General features: G+C 36.9%; 1 protein-coding gene across 1 annotated transcript; it reads left to right on the top strand.

Moving 5' to 3' along the window:
• The first annotated feature begins 1,271 nt into the window (after window positions 1-1,271).
• LOC104222402 (dual specificity protein kinase YAK1 homolog) lies at window positions 1,272-19,164 on the top strand. The gene is made up of 18 exons (XM_009773633.2): window positions 1,272-1,923; window positions 6,966-7,165; window positions 7,670-7,823; window positions 7,916-8,025; window positions 8,112-8,181; window positions 8,278-8,360; window positions 8,444-8,522; window positions 8,600-8,640; window positions 9,214-9,336; window positions 10,370-10,520; window positions 13,971-14,085; window positions 14,199-14,281; window positions 15,405-15,479; window positions 15,961-16,035; window positions 16,164-16,963; window positions 17,313-17,474; window positions 18,119-18,402; window positions 18,545-19,164. The coding sequence occupies exons 1-18, from the start codon at window positions 1,765-1,767 to the stop codon at window positions 18,619-18,621; spliced, it is 2,841 nt and encodes a 946-aa protein (XP_009771935.1). The 5' UTR covers window positions 1,272-1,764; the 3' UTR covers window positions 18,622-19,164.
• The last annotated feature ends 329 nt before the right edge of the window (window positions 19,165-19,493 follow it).

Genomic DNA, 19,493 nt, shown 5'->3' with positions numbered 1-19,493 from the left:
TAAATTTTTAATCACACTCGATATTTATATTAAATTAAGTAATTTAATTATTAAAGTTAAAAATTAAAGTCAAAACATATTATTTAACTATGGTGAAGTGCAAAATATATGTATAAAATACATGTACCTTATATTTATTCAGTTGGTATAAAAACTGGTCGTAAGTGTGGTTTTTATCATCATGAGCTATTATGTCAAAGTTTTAATTGCTATGTATCTATATTATTTCTCCAATTAAAAGACGGTTTTGAACTTCAAAAAATATATAAAATTAAGTATTTTTATGCACACAAAAGTATATTTTTCAAAATTTTATCAGCCCTATGTCTGCTTCGGACAAAATAAATAAATATAAAATGTAAAAAAAAATTTGTTCTGCAAGTTCTCTTGGCATCATTACTTGTTCTTTTTCCTCATTATTTATCATTTAAGGAGCAAAGCTTAAAGGTATGTATTTGGGCGTATTGTTTGTGGTTATATATTCTCAAGCAAAAATAAAGAAACAATGATGATGCCAATTTTTCCTCTTATATATCATTTTCAGAAATTTATAAACAAACATTTTGATCAAGATATTAAACCAAACATAATTTCAAGACTGATAAATAATAAGAATTCTCTTGCTTTTTTTAGACTATGATCATTTACAGTACCTCTCACCTGGGGCTTGCTATTTCCTTTAAACTTTTAAACAATATCAAAGCTAATCATTTTTGCACTGTTAGGATTTTGTAGTTATGTTCATAATGTTGTCACTACTGTAACATTTATGTAAACACCACACCCGTGTTAGAAATTATTTGGAATGTAATGGTTTTGATGTTTTGACTAGCTCTTGCATGCTAGTCAATGAAATAATATTTGACGTTAATTAAATATTATATGAAATTTAATACATGTAAATGTAAAAGCATTTACATAGTCATTGGAGAGAGAAAAAAGAAATTCCTAGTTAAACATAATCTTACTTCTATAAATCATAAAAAATTTAATACTATTAGGTCATTTAAAAAGGATTTGCGAGATAAATAAAACACTTACTATAATGCAAGTAATCAATTATAACAGATAAAATTACAATAAATAATGTAATAAATTTTTAAAATTGAAGGTACATAAAATAATTCCTTTTAAACACTGTTATTTTTTTGAATAATAAATACTAGTGCTCCTATAATTGGAGAAACAAAAAGATAATAAAATTGTAAAGATAGAGGAATAAATAAGTGTAGATAATAATAAAAGATTTACAATATTAACTTGTAGCTGTGACAGAGCCGGGTTTTTGCCCAAAAGAAAACAAAACAGAAAAATCCCAATCCGGAGCAAACTCCACCGAGCGACGGTGGCTTCCTCTCCATTTGACACTTCTTCTTCTACCTCAGATTCACTCGCCCATTTCTATTTAATCGCTATTTCTCTTTTTCGCCCCACTGCTTTGATCAATTGTCACGCCGATAGCCTCCCACAGTCTTCTTTGTTATCTATCATCATCACCGATAAAGACCAGTTTTTTTTACGAAAAAGGGGAAGAGATATTTGAGTTAATCGCCGTAGAGGAATGACTTGAAAATCTTGTGTGGATGGATCTATGGATGATAAAGATCATGGTTTGACTGATGAGGAAATTGGTTGGTGAATGAGGATGGGATTAGAATCTTCTGGTGAAACTAATCCTCGTGATTTCCGGAAGATTATTGCGATGATTCCTTTGCTTTAGGGTTTCGTTTGTGTTGTAATTTGTAATACAGATAATAGTTATTAATGGACGAGGGCAGTAGTAGTTCTAAGGAACAGGCGGCAGAGGAAACCTTATCATCATCATCTTCATGGCGACCCAGCCAGGGAGTGTTTGGTCCTTATTTGCCTGTTCTTCAGCCAAATGCTAAGCCCCAAAGTTTGCGGGTAGTTGTTAGAAGACCTGTAAGTGTTTCTTTCTCCAATATTATTTAGAATTCTTTACTTTGTTTACTGTATTCCACTTTGCATTTGTGCTTTATTTGTTGGGGGTGAGATAAAATTCCGTCCATTACTGCATTCTAAATTTTGAGTTAGGAGGAGTCAGTGGAAGTACATTTACAGATAATGATTTTCTGTATCCATAGAATGTCATAAGTAATTAGAGTTAAAAGTTTATCCTAAAGCTCGTCATATGGTAGTCTAAAGCTGTCCTGTTTATACTGTCTGGTTTCTTCAACCTCGGGTTAAATGACCAAGAAAGGAATCCATTTGAGGTTAGTTCAATCTGGATATAAGCATAGATTGTGTTGCTAGTAATAAGAAAGAGTCTTGGTCTATTTGTCTTATGGGTCGCATGTAACAGCTGATTGCTGAAGCAGTACAGCTGAGAGTTAAGAGTCCACTACATGGCTGGCCTGATCTGCCATATTATCTTGGGTGGACTGAAGATAACTGTTTGTTATATCAGCTCTTAGGAGGGGTGAGTATGGTAAACGTGTTTTGCGGATGATCAGCGATAAGGTTTATGACTATTTTAATGGAATGCTTGCTGTATTTACTCTTTAGACTGGAATTTGTAGCTATACCAGCGACCAATGGTGCTCTGACTTTTCTCCCCACAGCTTGCTTCTAATTATGATCAATGAGTTAAGAGGTGTCTCTACTCCCAGATAATATGCCCTTAAAGGTGTCATATTGTAACCCTCACCCTGTCCTGAAAAAGAAAAAAAAAGTATGCAGCTTTTGTCTGGAAAAAATTTCACATTGTTAAAAAGAATATATCAGGAACTAGCATACATGAAAACAATAAAGTTTCAATAATAGAATCAATTGTTTGCTTATTGAGGGAGCCCTTTCTTTAGACAAAAGATGACTTTGCAAACAGGTATACCCGTGTTAGCTGTTACTGATATCTCTCTTGAAGAGCGATTTGTTTGGGTTTAGTTTCTTAGGTAAGAGGGATAACCTCGCAATGTTTGGTTTCCACCTCTTTTTAAGTGCCCTGTGTAGTGCTCTGAAGCTATAAAACCATGCGACGAACGTTAAGGGAGCTAGTTTCACAATATTGTAAACATCTCTCAAAAGGAAGCAGACTTACTCTCCCGACGTCCACTTGCCATCTAGAACAAGGAAGCACTTCAGCGGCCTTTTGAAGAGGATAAAGTGGAGCAAGCAGTGATGAATAATAACGGGAAAAAGGCATTGTGTCTGATGCTTTTGCTCTCGCTTTCTTTTGTCATTGTTGGAAGTTAAATGAGGATGTTATGGATTGTTGGAGCGGTTACCGCACTTGTGCTTTCAAGAGAAGCTTCGACTCTCTATTCATTGTCTTGATCCTTACAGGTGCTATGGCCCTCAAGAATTCTCGACTTCTTAGCCTAAGGAAGTTTCTACGAGAACAATGCAAAGGTACTTGCTATGAAATTTAAAGGTGTTATAGATAAGGTCATACCTACTTCACATATGCTTTTCTGGTAGAAGTGAGATATTCTGGACTTTAGTCTTATGGCAAATGAAGTTGTGGATCCTAAATTGGATATTGGCAAGGTGTATGACCGTGTGGATGGTAAGTTCCTACTCTATCTCCTTCGCTGGACGGGGTTAGGAAATTAATACATCATTGCCTTCCACAGTCTCGATTTACGTAATTTTGAATAGTAATTTTTTTTTGCAAGTACTAGGGCTTTGAAGGAGGGAGGGTCCATTATCTTAGATGCTTATTTGTTTTTGATGGAGTGAGACTAATCCAAGCTTTTGGTCCCTGGTTTAATTTAAGGTGGTGTGCTACAACCGCCGAATCAACACGAAGATGTTTGAGGTGATCCGGTGGAGCGGAGTATGCACAATTTTAATGTGTTGGTGAGGAGGAAAACTTAAGGTTATCAAACTCCACATCAAACATTTGGATGTTGGAAGGATAATATAAAGACGGTAGACTTTAATTAGTGAATGATTTAGAAACTCGAAAAAAGAATAGAATGGTGGAAAAAGCATTCTCTCTCTTGAAAGGAAGAAGAATCACCTCGATAAAAGCAACAATGTCAAGTATTCACACTTATATCATGTGTTTTATTCTCAATCCGTCATGCAAGAATAGAGAAATTGATCCAATTATTTATCAGATGACACAAATATAGATAATAAGCTCCACCTTGTTTGCAGGAATAAGGTAAAGGTGAGGGGAGGATGACTGGGCATTTGGAGATCGGAAATCTTGAACATGACATTGTTAAAGAAATTGCTTTCGAGATTTGCGATAAAAGAGCGGCCTATTGTGAAGGAAGGTAATCTCGCGGAAGGAAATGATTAAGGTAGAGAGGTGTAGGGTTTAGTTTTTTTGTCAATGGGGCATCATTTTACACCTTAAACCTCATAGGTTCGGGGGGGGGGGGATAGAAGTTAGCAAAAAAATGAAACTAGTAAGATGCCATGCTTTTTGGGGAGAGAACTTTTTAGACGTTGCATGACAAGATATCATGCTTTTGGGGAGAGGATGGGGAATGGCTGTTTAGACTTTGCATGATAAGAAGACCTCGCTTTGCTACTTAACTTTTGCGTATCTTTTTGAGTGTTCCATTTCTCTACTTGGGTCTTATTTACACATTACGCGCTTTTTCCTTGAAATGATGTTGGATCGCTATTAATCATCACTATCAACATTCTGGCTTTTTAGATTAGCTATTTATTTAGTTATCATTGTAGTGTAGCTCAATTGGAAGTTGGAGACAGACTCTTGAGCCTAAGGGTTTTAAGCTAAGCAGAACGAAGACAGAATACCTCGAGTGTAAGTTCAGCGCTGGGCCGGGGGAAGTGGACGTGGATGTGAGGCTTGAGTCACAGGTTATCCCAAGTAGAGGCAGCTTCAAGTACCTTGGTTCGGTTATCCACGGGGGAGGGGAGATCGACGAGGATGTCACACACCGTATTGGTGTAGGATGGATGAAGTGGAGGTTAGCATCTGGAGTCTTGTGTGACAAGAGAGTGTCAACGATACTCAAAGGTAAGTTCTATAAAGCGGTGGTTAGACCGGCCATGATGTATGGGGCTGAATGTTGGCCTGTTAAGAACTCACATATCCAAAAGATGAAAGTAGCAAAAATGAGTATGTTGAAATGGATGTGCGGACACACTAGGATGGATAAGATTAGAAATGATGACATTCGGGAGAAGGCGCACGTGGCTCCGGTGAGCACCTAATTTTTGATGACAAGATGCGGGAAGCGAGACTCAGATGGTTCGGGCATGTACAGAGGAGAAACCCAGATGCTCCAGCAAGGAGGTGTGAGCGGCTGGTCGTGGAAGGAACGAGAAGAGGTAGAGGGCGGCCTAAGAAGTATTGGGGAGAGGTGATCAGGCAGGATATGACGAGGCTTCAGATTCCCGAGGACATGATACTTGATAGGAAGTTGTGGAGGTCGAGTATTACGGTTGTAGGCTAGGAGGTAGTTGAGTCTTGCGTTATTTTGTACCTTTGTGAGCCTAGTCCGGTGGGGTTTTGTATAAGATAGCTAGGGGCAATGTCGTGTCTTACTATTTTCTATTTTCGACGCAGGATCCATTTACTAGCCATCGTTTTTGCTTTGCATTTTTCTTCTGCATTTATGTTCCTTTTTCCCTATGATCTCCGTGGTGAATCTAATATTCTCTCCTTTTGTCTTTTTATTATCTTGAGCCGAGAGTCTTTCGGAAACAGCCTCTCTACCCCTTCGGAGTAGGGGTAAGGTCTGCGTACACACTACCCTCTCCAGACCCCACTTGTGGGATTTTACTGGGTTGTTGTTGTTGTTGTTGTTGTTGTTGTTGTTGTGTAGCTCAATTAATTATCCATTATTTGTCATTCTCAAAAAAAAAAAAAAAAGAAATTACCCATCATTTGTATCTTAACCTAGTTATTTTTAACGCCGTTAAAATGTTTGAGGAAACTTTGATCACAAGTACTTGTTGGTTCAACGTTCTAGTGTTTATCAATTAGATTTAGGATGTTTAATCTAAACTAAGTTTGCATTAGATGATGAAGAGAGAATGTAAGCCATCATTTTATCCCAAAATTTTTACTTAGGTATGAAAAACTCCCAGATAAGCACTCCCTCCCTTCCGCCGCCCCTGGTATTATTGAATGTAAATTTGTGCACGAGCCTATGCAAACAGGGTTAAAAGCGGTAAATAGCGAAGGGTGTGACCTAGTGGTCAATAAAGTGGGAAGAGAATCATGAGGTCTTAGGTTCAGAATTTCAGCAGAGAAAAAAACACTAGGTGATTTCTTCCCATTTGCTTTAGCTATAGTGGGCAGAGTTACCCGCTACCAGTATTGGTGGGAGGTAGCAGATACTCGGTAGAATAGCCGAGGTGTACGCAAGTTGGCATGGACACTACCATCGTAAAAATAATGTACCCCTTCCCTTCCATTTTGTGTTACTATCTTGTTATTATTCCATTCAAAAAAGAAAGACACCTTTCTATATTTGGAAATAATCTAACTTTAAACGTCACATTTACCTTTAATGACATTCTTTTATAGCCACAGAAATTTTATTGCATGTTTAAGACCACAAGTTTCAAAAGTTTTTCTTTCAACTTTGTGGCTTGTAAATTGAAATGGAGGGAGTAGTTTCTTTCTTTGCTAGAATAACATTGTGTAGAATATTTTATTAATTCACTTTGGTGTATCCGTTTCAGTTAAATGATATATAAGTTACATGGTCACTTGATGGCTGTATGTCCTCCAACTTATTCATTTATTTCACTTTGGTGTATCTGTTTCAATTAAATGATATATAAGTTACATGGTCATTTGATGGCTGTATGTCCTCCAAATTCCACCTTTGCTTCTTTCTTTTTTTTCTCTTGAATGTAAAATGCATCTAGTTTGTGAGCTTATGTAAATTATTTGGCATCTTAGCAATTGTGCTTTATCATTATTTTTTTTAATTGTTAATTTAGCCCTGAAATCTAAGTTTAATCATCAATAAAGCGTTTTCCATCACACCATGATCTCAAAACTGCAGCTGGTGGCAAGGTTGACTAAAGATATCGTTGAGACATACCGCATCTGCAATCCTCAGTTCAACTACTCTGAAGAATTGAATCCAAAGAGATTCCTGACTTCCCCATCGGTTGGAGTGTTGAATGATGGCTTTGATAATGCAAACTCAGACCTCATTCTTTCGGTCAATCTGGAGTTGGTCAATTTGGACACAAAGAGAAGGTTGGTTATTCTTCCCTGTTACACAATTTTCTCACGCATTTTTGGTCCTAATTGCTTGATATGCAAAACCTTTAGAGAGGAGGAGATTTGTTTTATACCTTTCCCCTGCAAAAGTTTCGGATTTGGTTAAATCGGAATATTTTGCTGGTAGTTGTCTCATTATCGCTATTGAGTATTTTTTGTTGTACATTATGTACTTTCTGGTTTAGTGCACTTTATTTATGTAGCAGTGCTTCGGCTTTGCAGGCTTAACAAGAAAAATAAATATTTGATTATCTACTTTAATGACATGAATCTGCACTCCTTTCTCTTGTTTATGAGTAAATTACGGTAGTGGTGCTGTGTGATTAATCTGAAGTGCTTTTCTTTCCATGGAGCAATTCGATGATCACTAAAGTTCTACACGCTCAAATTGACATATTTCATTCTAATCGTAGTTTCCTTGTAAATCCTCTCACTTGTCACAAATTGGTCTAATTTCTGTACTGTTTTCACTGTATGCAGGTATGTTATTAAGGATATGCTTGGCCATGGAACTTTTGGTCAGGTTGCGAAGTGCTGGGTTGAAGAAACACACAGATTTCTTGCTGTTAAGGTCATCAAAAATCAACCAGCTTATTATCAACAAGCACTTGTTGAAGTTTCTATCCTGACAACAGTAAAAATCCCTCAGCTGGTTTTGTACTTTCAGTGCTAAGTCAGCAAAGTTGATCTGGATATCATTAGCTCCTTTTTTCTTTCTTTTTCCAGTTAAATAAGAAGTTTGATCCTGATGATAAGCACCATATTGTTCGGATCTATGATTACTTTGTATATCGACGTCACTTGTGCATTGCGTTTGAACTGCTTGACACAAATCTGTAAGTTGCTGGAGAAGCAGCGTTTTAAATGTTTCGTGTGGTTTTCTGCATCAATTACAGCCACAACATTCTGAGATTTAATGCAGGTATGAGCTTATAAAGTTGAACCATTTTAGAGGATTGTCACTGAGCATTGTCCAGTTGTTCTCGAAACAGGTAATCAGTTGCTGGGCTGAAGGTAGAACTTCTGATGATGGTCACATCTGTTTGTGTAATAAAGATTATAATAAGTTTGCCTTCCAATGTGTATAGATATTGCGTGGATTAGCTCTTATGAAAGATGCTGCTATAATTCACTGTGATCTGAAGCCTGAGAACATTCTTTTATGCACAAGGCAAGCTTCTCTGATACCATGGTCGGAGATATTATTGTGCTTCACTGCCTTCTCATTTTATTTAGTTTCTTGCATCTTGGCAGTGTGAAGCCAGCTGAAGTTAAAATTATAGACTTTGGATCAGCATGCATGGAGGATCGTACTGTTTACTCTTATATCCAGGTGACTGTTGCTTCTTTCTGTTCAAATTTACTTGATTGCGCTGATATCTCTATATTTACTAAATTCTTCTTATGCAGAGTCGGTACTATCGATCACCTGAAGTTCTTCTGGGATATCAGTATCCTTAAGTTTTTAGTTAGATCCTACTTTCTCTCTTCACCTTTTTTTATAAAAGTACCTGCAGGAGGCTGAACTGGTGCAGCCACAGAATTTGACTGCATGTGTAATTGGGTGGAGAAGTTTTTGTAGTAACTTTCATTGGCTCTCAGTTAATAGTGGAAAAATCATTCGTTCAGCTTTATGTGGCAATATAATTGGAATGCTTTCCGTCCTTCTGTCTTAAATATGCTAAGTTTCTTATATTTTGTCACCAGAATCACAAGCCATCAGGTTGGGCATTCTCTAATTAGCTAGATCAGTTAGGAGAAGCATGTCATGTCCTCCCTTAACCTCCGCAACTATAAATTCATTGATTTTGGAACTTTTGCTACAATGTTTAAAGTGAACAGTTTTTGTCCCCAGTAGACTTAGTCATCAAAAGATATATGTAAAGAGTTTTCTATTTATGCAGTCTTTTAACATATTGCGACAATCATAAATGACTGGAGTTCACATTTTATTTCCTAATATCGTACCTCATTATTTGAATTTGTTATGGTTTTAGTGTATTGTATACCTTAATCCTTCTCAGATATACCACTACTATTGACATGTGGTCGTTTGGGTGCATAGTTGCTGAATTATTTCTAGGACTTCCACTGTTCCCAGGAGCTTCAGAATTTGATCTTCTGAGAAGAATGATTAAAATACTTGGGTAAGCTCCCATGCCTTAGAAATCTCGTATTTCGCCTTACAAGTTCTTTCCATTTTTTTAATAAGGAAAAAAAAACTTTACGGGTTTTTGCTTTTTTTTTTTTTTTTTTTTGTCTTTTTTTTATTGTTTTTACAGTTAGTTTCTAACAAGAAAATTATACAGTTATGGTATCAAAACTTGGATACTCTATAGCTACTTTAGGTAGCTGATTCTACAAACTGTAGTAGTTACCTTGTTTTGATGGTTCTATGTAACTAGTAAAAGGAAGGTAAGGTTTCTCTCCGAGAAGTTTGAACCAATCATACTGATAGTTGCATGTGATGGGTTGACACTGAGGGAGCTGGTCAAGGTCATGCTCATTATTAGCGCCTAGCAGACTTATGAGTAGAAAACATTATTGATTAAGGACTGGCTAGAGAGCCTGAATAAGAACAAAAGAAAGACCTTGACAAGGCATTTGCAAGTCTTAGGAACTCACGAAACAAGCTTATGCAGCTCAACAGAATCAGATCTAAAGACTAAATTAAACATAGGGTAAATTTTGGACGGAGTTCCTAGGAATGGCTTATTTCAGGGGACTGCTCCTGTCTCTACTCTCTAGTAGAGGTTATTTTTGGAGATTACATAAATTGGTGAAGATACTCAAACACTGAAAACCCAAGTACATTTGTGTGGGATCTTTTACATGTTGACCTTGCACACTTGTGGGATCTCAAACATGTTAGTTTACATGCTCATCTGAGTTAGGTGCCACAAGGAATAGTTATCTTCTTGAAGCTTGCACACCAAGACCTTTATATCTAACTGGTTAAGATTTTTGTTCCTTGTCCAGCAGGGCAATTGCTTTGTCTGCTGACGCCTCTAGGCTTTATCTTCTTATAACAGTTATATCTTGCATGCGAGTTGATTTGGTCCTTCCTTGGTTATGAAGGAAAAATTTGGGTTGCTCTGATGTTCATTATGTTGCAATATGTAAGGTTCTCATATATCAACTCCTGTGGCTTAGTTGAATACTATTTTAATTTTTGTGCAGGGGGCAACCCCCTGATCACATACTAAAGGACGCAAAAAACACCAGCAAGTTCTTCAAGTTTGTTGGGAGCATTAATCATGAAGAGTGTGGATCAGGTCCTTTGAGCAGATCTAGTGTTTATCAAGCTTTGACAGAAGAAGAATATGAAGCTGTAAGTCAATGAAATTCAAAACTAATGAATTATGACAACAGGGTCACTCCCATGCTGCTGGAAATCATACATTACTTTTACTTAAAAATTGGAGTACTTTTCTTGGTGTCTAGTCTCCTAGAATAATTCGTATTTGCTGGTAGCGTTTAGAGATTAAGTTCTTTTTTGATATGCTATCTTTTGGAAATGACATTGTAGCCAGGACTAGGAAAAGTTTTTCTTTTGGAACTGAAATATCTAAAATACCAAGATCAAGGAAGAACATTAATAGAAAAAACAAGAACATAATTTTGTGCATTACATTGGTAATATGTGGCACCTTCACGTGTTTACTTGTTGTTTTGCTGGAAAGAATGTTGTTTTACTTCTTGGTTGTGTTCATGTGGTACCCTAACTGGGGAGCGTCTGTGAGAGTAGATGCAGATCAGTTTATTTTGCTGTCTTTTCTGCACTCAGTAAATGTCTGGATTGTATTATATCTTCTTTACTGCTTCCTACTCATTAGAGTTCTTTGATTAGAGAATCTTTCAGCAATTCTGCTTTTAGGGAATTATACGAAATTCAGCCCCATGATGTGCAAGTCTAGAAGGTGTCCATTTCATTGTCACCTACTTAGCTGGAAATTCAGTTTGTAAAGGTAAAATTGGAATCAAAATTCTTGAAACAATGGGAAAAGCACTACATACGAGTTAAATTACCTGAATGAACAAATCAGAAGCAGGAAGATGGAACCTAAAGTCTCTCAATTTATCTGATGCTGGATTATGGAACTTTTGACCAGCATCCTTACTTCCATTGCCACAATGTTGTTCTCGTGAAGGTTTCTAGCAGGTTACAGTGTCTGGTGGCAGCTTACGATAAAAGTGACAGTCATTATCATTCTTGTCAGTTGAGTAAAGAATGATGTCTAACATTCAACATAGCTGGAAAAGTAGCGAAATTACCAGGCGTTGGATGATAAGTGTTGAATTGTGTGACAACTTCATCAAAACTCTTAAATTGTTAAGAGAAACACATTTATTTACTTATTTTAGGTCTGCAACTATCAGTATTGAGCTAAAAATCTGACTGGTATAGGTAAATTGTTACTTTGAGGTGAATTATTTTGAATGCTATGTGCTATACCTCTAAGTGATACCAATAGACTTCCAGGTTGAAGGGAAGAAAGTTCTTCAATGCCTATGAGATGTGTTTACAAGCAAATTGAAAAATAAGGAATGAGAATTTAAGAGGGCAATCTAGCACCAAAGGGTGTGTCTTAACTTATGTTGCTCGGGCTCTCCGAAAATGTCAGTGGGTGTGTGTCAAATCCTTCAAAGTAGTGCATTTTTGGAGGATCCGACACGAGTGCGGCTATATTTTTGGAGAGTCCACACAACATAGGTCTTAACGGTCAATGAAGTTCCAGCAGAGACAAGTTCTAGGTGATTTATCCCATTTGCCTAAACCTTGGTTGGTTGAGTTACCCAATTCTTGTGCTGGTGAACTGGTGAAAGGTAGCTGATACTCGAAAATAATCAAGGTGCGCGCAGGCTGGCCCTGACACCATCATTGTAATATATATTGAGGCCGATCCATAATTTTGAGTTTATGGATTCTAGAAAAGGCAGGTTACTGGGTTTTGGATAAATTATTTATACTTATTTAGTGGATTTCTTATCACAAACACAGGGCTTGGCCAAAGCTACTGTATTCTGCCGAACCCGTAGTTAGAACATTAGCTCCACCTCTGAATATATATGTACACACGCGCACGGTTATCTAAGAGGTCAACCTATATGTGCTCAGGTTTACTGACATCGTGGTAGGGGGCTTACTTTTTTAGCTTAAGTGATAGTAATGTCTGAATAATAGAAGTGCTACCTACTAGTAGAAATTGTGATAGACATGCTGAGGGGGATTTATTTCATGCATGCAAATTCCTTAATGAGAAGTACATAGAGAGGGAACTCTTTCATCATTTCACAGAACTTTTATCATTTGCATTTAGTGAGAGAGTGCATTTGTTTTTGCTATTGCATAAAGAACAAATGTTCAGGTCTCTATCTTGGTTGGAGAGAGATTTAACATGAGAGACAGATAGGGATTTCTCACTATTTCCAAAGCTTCCCCTTACCAAGACTTCTAACTGGACCCTGGTACCTTTACAGCTACTATTGGAGTTGCTAACATGACATGCATGAAAAATGGATCTTGATGATGTCTGCTTTTGAAACTATTTGTCGGACAAACTGTAACTTTTTACACAAAAAGACCTGCATCTACCTGCAGGAAAGAGTGTGCTGAACCATGTAAACTGAGGTTATTTTGGAAGTGGTTAGATGCAACAACCGGACTTTAGCATCATTTTTGGCGCTGATGTAGCATTAGTGAGTGTTATGATCTTTAACCTGAGATTAAAGCATTTGCTTCCTTTTCTTTCTTCTCTGTATAGGTGGAAGAAAAAACAGTTTAAGCAAAGTAACCTATAAAAAAGATACAGTAATAAAAAAGGATATGCAAGGAGATGTATACATGAAAGGTAGGATGTTTTACTATGGCTTCCCCGTATTGCATGTTTTTATTTTAAAACATCAACTATTTTCTTTTTTTCTTGATTTAGTTTTTTTTTTTCGTTTTTGAATTTGAATATGAAGAAGAGCCTTTGAGATATTGGTTCCTTTCATACATCTGGCATTTTGGCCGGTTCTGTTAGACCTTTTCTTTGGTTTGTTTTCACCTGGACAATAACTCATGTTATAAGATATTTCAATGCGTAGGAACTCCAGTAAACTATGAAGACTTGAATTTGGAAAATATACAAGTTGCTTATCAGTTTGATAGTCATGAGGATGGCTGCTGTGGAGTTTAAGCTCTTTTTCCTCTAATTTCAATAGTGCTCTGTTGCATGTGTAACAGCTCCAAGTCGTTTCATTTCATTCCAGAATCTGGCAGTGTAAACATCATTGAAGTAATTCAGGATCTGATATCCTACCTTGGCAACTGATATTTGCAGACTTAATGGAAATTTTCTTCAGAGAATAGCATTACATGAAATTAGTTTCCGGGGAAGAGATTTTACTTCTATGATCTGCTTTTCAGAATCTTCAATTGCTACTTTGTCCTTCAGGGTACATAGCAGCATATTAATCCAAACAAGACACTTATATTCTTATTTGTGTTGGATGCTATCTCTAAGCTCAATTATAGTACGAGATGTCCCAGGAAAAGGTCGACCCAAACAGCCTCTCCTGAAAATTCTGATAGTTTTAATTGCTAACTATAGCACACCACGTAACGATTGATTCTTTCCTTCTATGAATGGTTAGCACACCACGTAACGATTGATTCTTTCCTTCTATGAATGGTTATCTCAGTTATCAATGCGTCTTTACAAGTCATATTGCAAGATAGTCTTCAAATGCTAACATATTGTCAGCCGCTAATGACATATTACTGCATCTCATTCAGAGAGAGTCAAAAAAGCCAGTAATCGGGAAGGAGTATTTCAATCACATGAACCTTGAAGCAATCGTCAGAAAATATCCTTACAGGAAGAATTTGGCAGAGGAGGATATTATTAAAGGTTAGAATTTTTACTTTTCAAGGCATAAATACTGTATATAGATAGGTAATCGTGAATGTTGTTTACATATTTCCGAAGAGTTTCTGATGCTTTACAAAATTTTATTGTTGCAGAGAGTCAAATACGATCAGCACTAATAGATTTCTTGAGGGGGCTTGTGGAGTTTGATCCAGCCAAGCGATGGTCACCTGTGCAGGTTGCTTATTATCTACTTGTAGAAAAAATTTGATTTCTAGTTTCTGTTAAATGCCTTTTTTGGTGAAAGATAAATATTTGTGAACAATGTGAAATCGTTTGAAAATGGTTCTTGATACAACAAGTTGGGCAAACCAACTCTTAATTGGTGGTACCATAAAAAAAGCAGTTGACCCTATTGAGTCGGAGAACTCTAATGCTTTCTCACATAAACTCTCAATAGTTCCATCCTCCCTCTGATCATATAATTGTGAGTTCGTGGAATAATGAGCACCACAGCTACAGTAAAGTTGTCCAGCAGCAGCTACTTGAATGCTTTTATTCGTAACACAGGTAGTTGCATGCTCTCTAACTGGTAACTCACTCTTGAGGTTGTTACTGTGATGTCCTTGGTATAAAGTCATTCTGTCATCATGCTTTTGGAGAAATCTTGGGTGGGACCCTGTTTAAAGAATATTTAATAAGAACTTTTAGTAAGGCCTTTCTTTGATGAAAACAACTCATTTTTAACCCGATAGGTTAAAGATCATGGGGTGTTAGTTTGATTCTTCAGACTTAATCTGGATTTCATGTACGTCACTGGGTAGTTAAACTTAAGGCAAATAATTGTCTTAGGGCCAAAGGTGGACACAATATTAGAAGATGGATTATAATGCTTTGTTAACTTTGTAGTAGGAGGATGCAGGATATTCTTTCAGGGTGACATCAGGCTCTAGGTTATTTCATTTAATGTCTGCAGAACCCCCTCCCTTTAGAAATGGAGTTTATTTTCTCGCTCAATATCTCTATTCTTTTTTATTTCTCAGATTAAACAGAATAAGCTATAATAGCCACTGATATAGATCTTCTGCTATATGATAAACTACTTCATTTAAACTCTATTAAAGGAGAATGGAAGTAACTGACTTTCACAATTTTAAGAAGTTTCATGCATCTTACTCCTACAAAAGCAATAATAAATTATGCAACTATGATTCAAATGTTGTCAGATAGCACCATTAGTAATGGAATAGAGAGGAAATTACTTTCCTTAAAGTTGATCGATGATAAGAGAGAATTAACAATCACCCACAGCATTTTATGTCATTTTTCATATTTTAAGAGATTCAAATATTGTGCTGTAGGCATCAAAGCATCCTTTTGTGACTGGGGAGCCTTTCATATGTCCTTATAGACCTGCACCAGAGACACCTCGACTGGTGAGTGGATCATCTTTTAGGCTACCAGGAATTTTGTTTTTCTATCTATTTGATCTCGAGTATTATATCTATCTCATATGCTTGTCTGCCCATACTTTACATTATAAGAAAAATATGATTGTCAGTCCAGTTCTTAGGAGTAACTATGTATGTCAACAGGAATTCTGAATTTCCGTTGTCTAGCTTACTTCATTGTTATGCCTGTGCTCATCCTTGTTTTACATAGAATCTGGATTGCTCTGACCTGAGCTGTTTTTTCCTCTCTAAGCCTTAGTATGATTGAAGTTGACAATTTCATGATGGTTTCTCTATATACTGATCATACTCTTCACTTTGCTTCCAATGTACGATGCACTTTTGGTAAGAATTATTTATTTAAAATGAACTTTCGGAAGATGAGGGCTTATGGAATCACATATGTTCTTTTTTGTTTGATAACGTAATCACGTCTGATCTTCTGACTGATTATCTTTTCTTGTAGCCTGTTTCTCAGAATGTTAAGGTGGATCATCACCCAGCTGGAGGCCATTGGTTTGCTGCTGGTCTATCCCCTAATGTGAGCAAACTGCTGTATATATACACAATTAAATATGCCTACTTGTCATCTTCGTTTACCTTATCAACATTCAAAGGCAAATATGGGTTTCCGTAATGTTATGCAAAGGATTTTATACTGTCATGCAGATTCCAGGCAGAAATCGAGTGCCCGTGCAGAGCAGCCCTCATTATCAGGTTATGCAATATGCACATGTAGGTAGCTATGGTAGTCTAGGAAGTCATAGTAGCTACCACGATGGTGCTGGGCTTAGTAGCAGTTATGGAAGTTATGGAGATAGCAGTAATCTTCATGCATTTTATTCGCCTGCGGGTCCATCAGGCATGCATCTCTATGCACAGAATGGTGTATCAATTCTTGGAAGCAGTCCAGACACCAGGAGATTTAAGCAGCTCCCTCCTGGGAATGGGCTTGGTGTCAGCCCAGGAAATTTTGTTCCTATGTCTCTTGGAACGAGCCCATCACAGTTTACTCCTCCTAGCATGTATAGTCAGATCTCTGCTGGTTCTCCAGGAAATTATGGCCCTTCATCACCATCAAGGGGTAGTTGTCATGGATCACCTTTAGGGAAGATGGCAGCAGGTAGTCAGTATAATAATAGAAGAAAAGGGTGGGGATATCCTGGTAGCTATCAGTCTCAAGAAATATCATCATCCCCTCACTGGCAAGGGCAGGTTGCAGATGGAAACAACTCCAGCCAAGCCAATTCTCCTGTCTTTGGTGGCTCTCTATTGCATCTACACAGTAACTCAAATCCCAGACAGCAAGGATCAAGCAGTGCGACCGTTGGTTACTCTAATGTGCATAATGTTACAAGTTCATCAATGCAAGGTGGGCATACACAATTCCAGAAAACTCATGGTGTACATGATAAACCTGAGGGTAGTAACTCATTGCCTGATCCCGGCGATTGGGATCCCAATTACAGGTAAATTAATGGGATGCATCATCTAACAAATCCAAACAGCTTAGAAATTGGATTCTTTTTGAAAAGAAAATATAGAGAGCTCATTGGCAGAAGGTGGTAGCTGTATCCTTGCTATATCTCTTTCTATGTTTTTGACATCTCGGGCTCTAACACATCAATTTATTCTATTGACTATCAATGTTTCCCTTTTTATCCTTTTCAATAGGTGTAGTACAGTAAAACATGATTATCTAATGTACTGGCTTTAAGTTGAAACCTCTTTCATGAAGTTCTCTATGGATTGTTGGGTTAATCCCTAGCTCATATAATGAGTCGTAACATGTTTCGTTTTGCCTCGTTTTTGAATCAGTGAAGAACTGCTTCTGCAAGAAGATAGCTCAGAAATGAGCAACTTAACAAGTGAATTCGCCAAGGGGATACATCTTGGTCAAGCTGCAGTCTCCCAAGAACCATTGACTGGAGTGAGAAGACCAAGCCAGATCTCTAATCTAAATCCCAGTATGTCTCAGAGGTAAGTTTTAATTTTATATTTTTCTAAAGGAATAACCTTACATGTCCTCACATCCCTTTTCTTTGTTGATATACATTTCTTTCCTTAAGAGTCTTATGTGACAAAACATATCAGGTATATCTCTCATCATGCCTGCTTTGGGTAAAATTGAAGTTGTATCAAGGCAGTTAAGACTTTTGTTTGTTTCCCATAAGATACTGGAGGCTCTGATCGCCAGGAACTCACATCTAATATCTAATTTTGATGAATAGTTGAAAACAATTTGATAGCTGAAATTTATGCTTCAAGATGCTTTTTTAGGACACTCATGGATTTTCTGCTTCCTTGTTCCTAAATTGTCTTAGTTGACTTTGCATGCTTTTCAGGTAAGTTTTGAAATTAGTATTGTTTAGTATTTTTTTCAAAAATGTAGGGTCAACTTAATGAGTTTTGGTTTTAAAGAGAAATTGTACTGAAAAAAAGTAATAGTGGGTCTGACTTAAATCTTATAGAATATGATATGTATGGGAATTTCTTTATTTGGGATATGGACATTATTTAGAACGCACACTTCTTTCTTTGTTTATTGTCCTTTCTTTTTATCCATTCCTGCTTGTGCAAGTGCTCTTGTTTTCTTTCTCTTCACTATTGCTTGCATGATTTAGACCAACGGGGCAAACTCAAGCATTTTTACCTGGAGAGGTAGGAAGCCCTCCTTCAGGTCATGAGCCGCATGCTGGATTCATGCACACAATGGGAAATCCATCATATTTAATGCCTCATTTTGCACAAAGTTCTCCAAGCCGCTTGGGACAGCAGCCTCTTTATCGATTTAACCAGGGGAGACCAGCTGTTCATTACAATGAAAGTCATGCCAAGGCGCAGTCATCTCATTCTACCTATAATATGGATGCTCCAAATTCTGCTCCAAGGAATGGTGCATCATGGGGTAAAGATTCACTAGTTTCTCTCTCTCTCTCTCTCTCTGTTTTTTTTTCTTTTTTCTCCTTTTGTATTTGTTCAAATAGCCTCTTAAGAGTTGATTAGATAGGTTTTGACATGTTTCCAACCACAACCTTGTGCTGTTGTAGGGCGTAGAGGTAGCAACCCTATTCCAAACATTCCACCAACTTCCAGGACAAGAAAAGACTACAAGAGAGTTGTTTAACTTTTTGTAGTCTTCATCGGCGATTATTTCGATAAGCAGTTCAGACAAGTGAAGCAAAGCGGGTAAGCCTGCTTTAGTGGCTTGCGTTACAAATCCTCATCGACGTCCTTTTGTAGTGCTTGCATAAATGTTAATGGTTATAACACCACCATGATCTGGTCATGCCTGTTTGTCATCACCATGCTCGATCTGGGAGCTCGAATTATGCTGTTCTCTCCAGTTCCAAAGGGCCAAAAGACGTGGATGTCAATTCCCCGGATCTAATTTATTGCAAGAAAACTCTAACCAAGTTGTCTGTTAGCATTGTTGCTCCAGGGGATTAAGGGGGATTTATTAATTATTTATTTGAGCAAAGCTTGGTTGTGTTGAGTAGGGTGTTGAATCATAGTTTTAAGGTTTATTTTTTAGCAATCTCTTTGTAAGCTAAGACAGGAAACTTGATTCCTTGTAAGTTGGATATTTATTTCAATATCCTCTTAACACATCAATGTGACTACTCATAAAATGGAATGACGTGAAGAAGCGTGTAATTTGTGTTCTTAATTTGTTTACCATTGATATTCATTGAAATATAACTATATAAGTCAATCTTCACAGCAGAAGCTAATTATGAGGGTTGTAGTAGGCTAGCAGCTATTTAGTTTTTTGGTACTATTCTTTTTCAGTGATCTATTCCTTTTGATTTACATAAAAATAAAAGTAAGATTCTATTTGAGATTCATTTTTTTGATTTTCTATTTCAATAATCCCCCGTATTTCAATAGAAGCTTGTTGCTGGTTAGCATTAAATTTGGAATAAGATAATACGTTTAGAAACACATTGTTGGCTTATCCTGATAAGTGGAATGCTAAATTTAACAATGATTTGGTAG

Source organism: Nicotiana sylvestris, chromosome 3 (assembly GCF_000393655.2).
Source record: "Nicotiana sylvestris chromosome 3, ASM39365v2, whole genome shotgun sequence".
NCBI classification, from domain to species: Eukaryota; Viridiplantae; Streptophyta; class Magnoliopsida; order Solanales; family Solanaceae; genus Nicotiana; species Nicotiana sylvestris.
Note: the sequence above shows the minus strand (reverse complement) of the source record. Positions and strands in the feature narration are given on the sequence as shown.

What these genes read in the sequence shown, in the direction of transcription:
- LOC104222402 (XM_009773633.2), top strand. Translation starts at nt 1,765, where the DNA reads ATGGACGAGGGCAGTAGTAGTTCTAAGGAACAGGCGGCAGAGGAAACC. An exon ending in AGAGGAGGATATTATTAAAG is followed by an intron (nt 14,086 to 14,198) that starts GTTAGAATTTTT and finishes TTATTGTTGCAG; the next exon opens with AGAGTCAAATACGATCAGCA. An exon ending in AGCGATGGTCACCTGTGCAG is followed by an intron (nt 14,282 to 15,404) that starts GTTGCTTATTAT and finishes ATTGTGCTGTAG; the next exon opens with GCATCAAAGCATCCTTTTGT.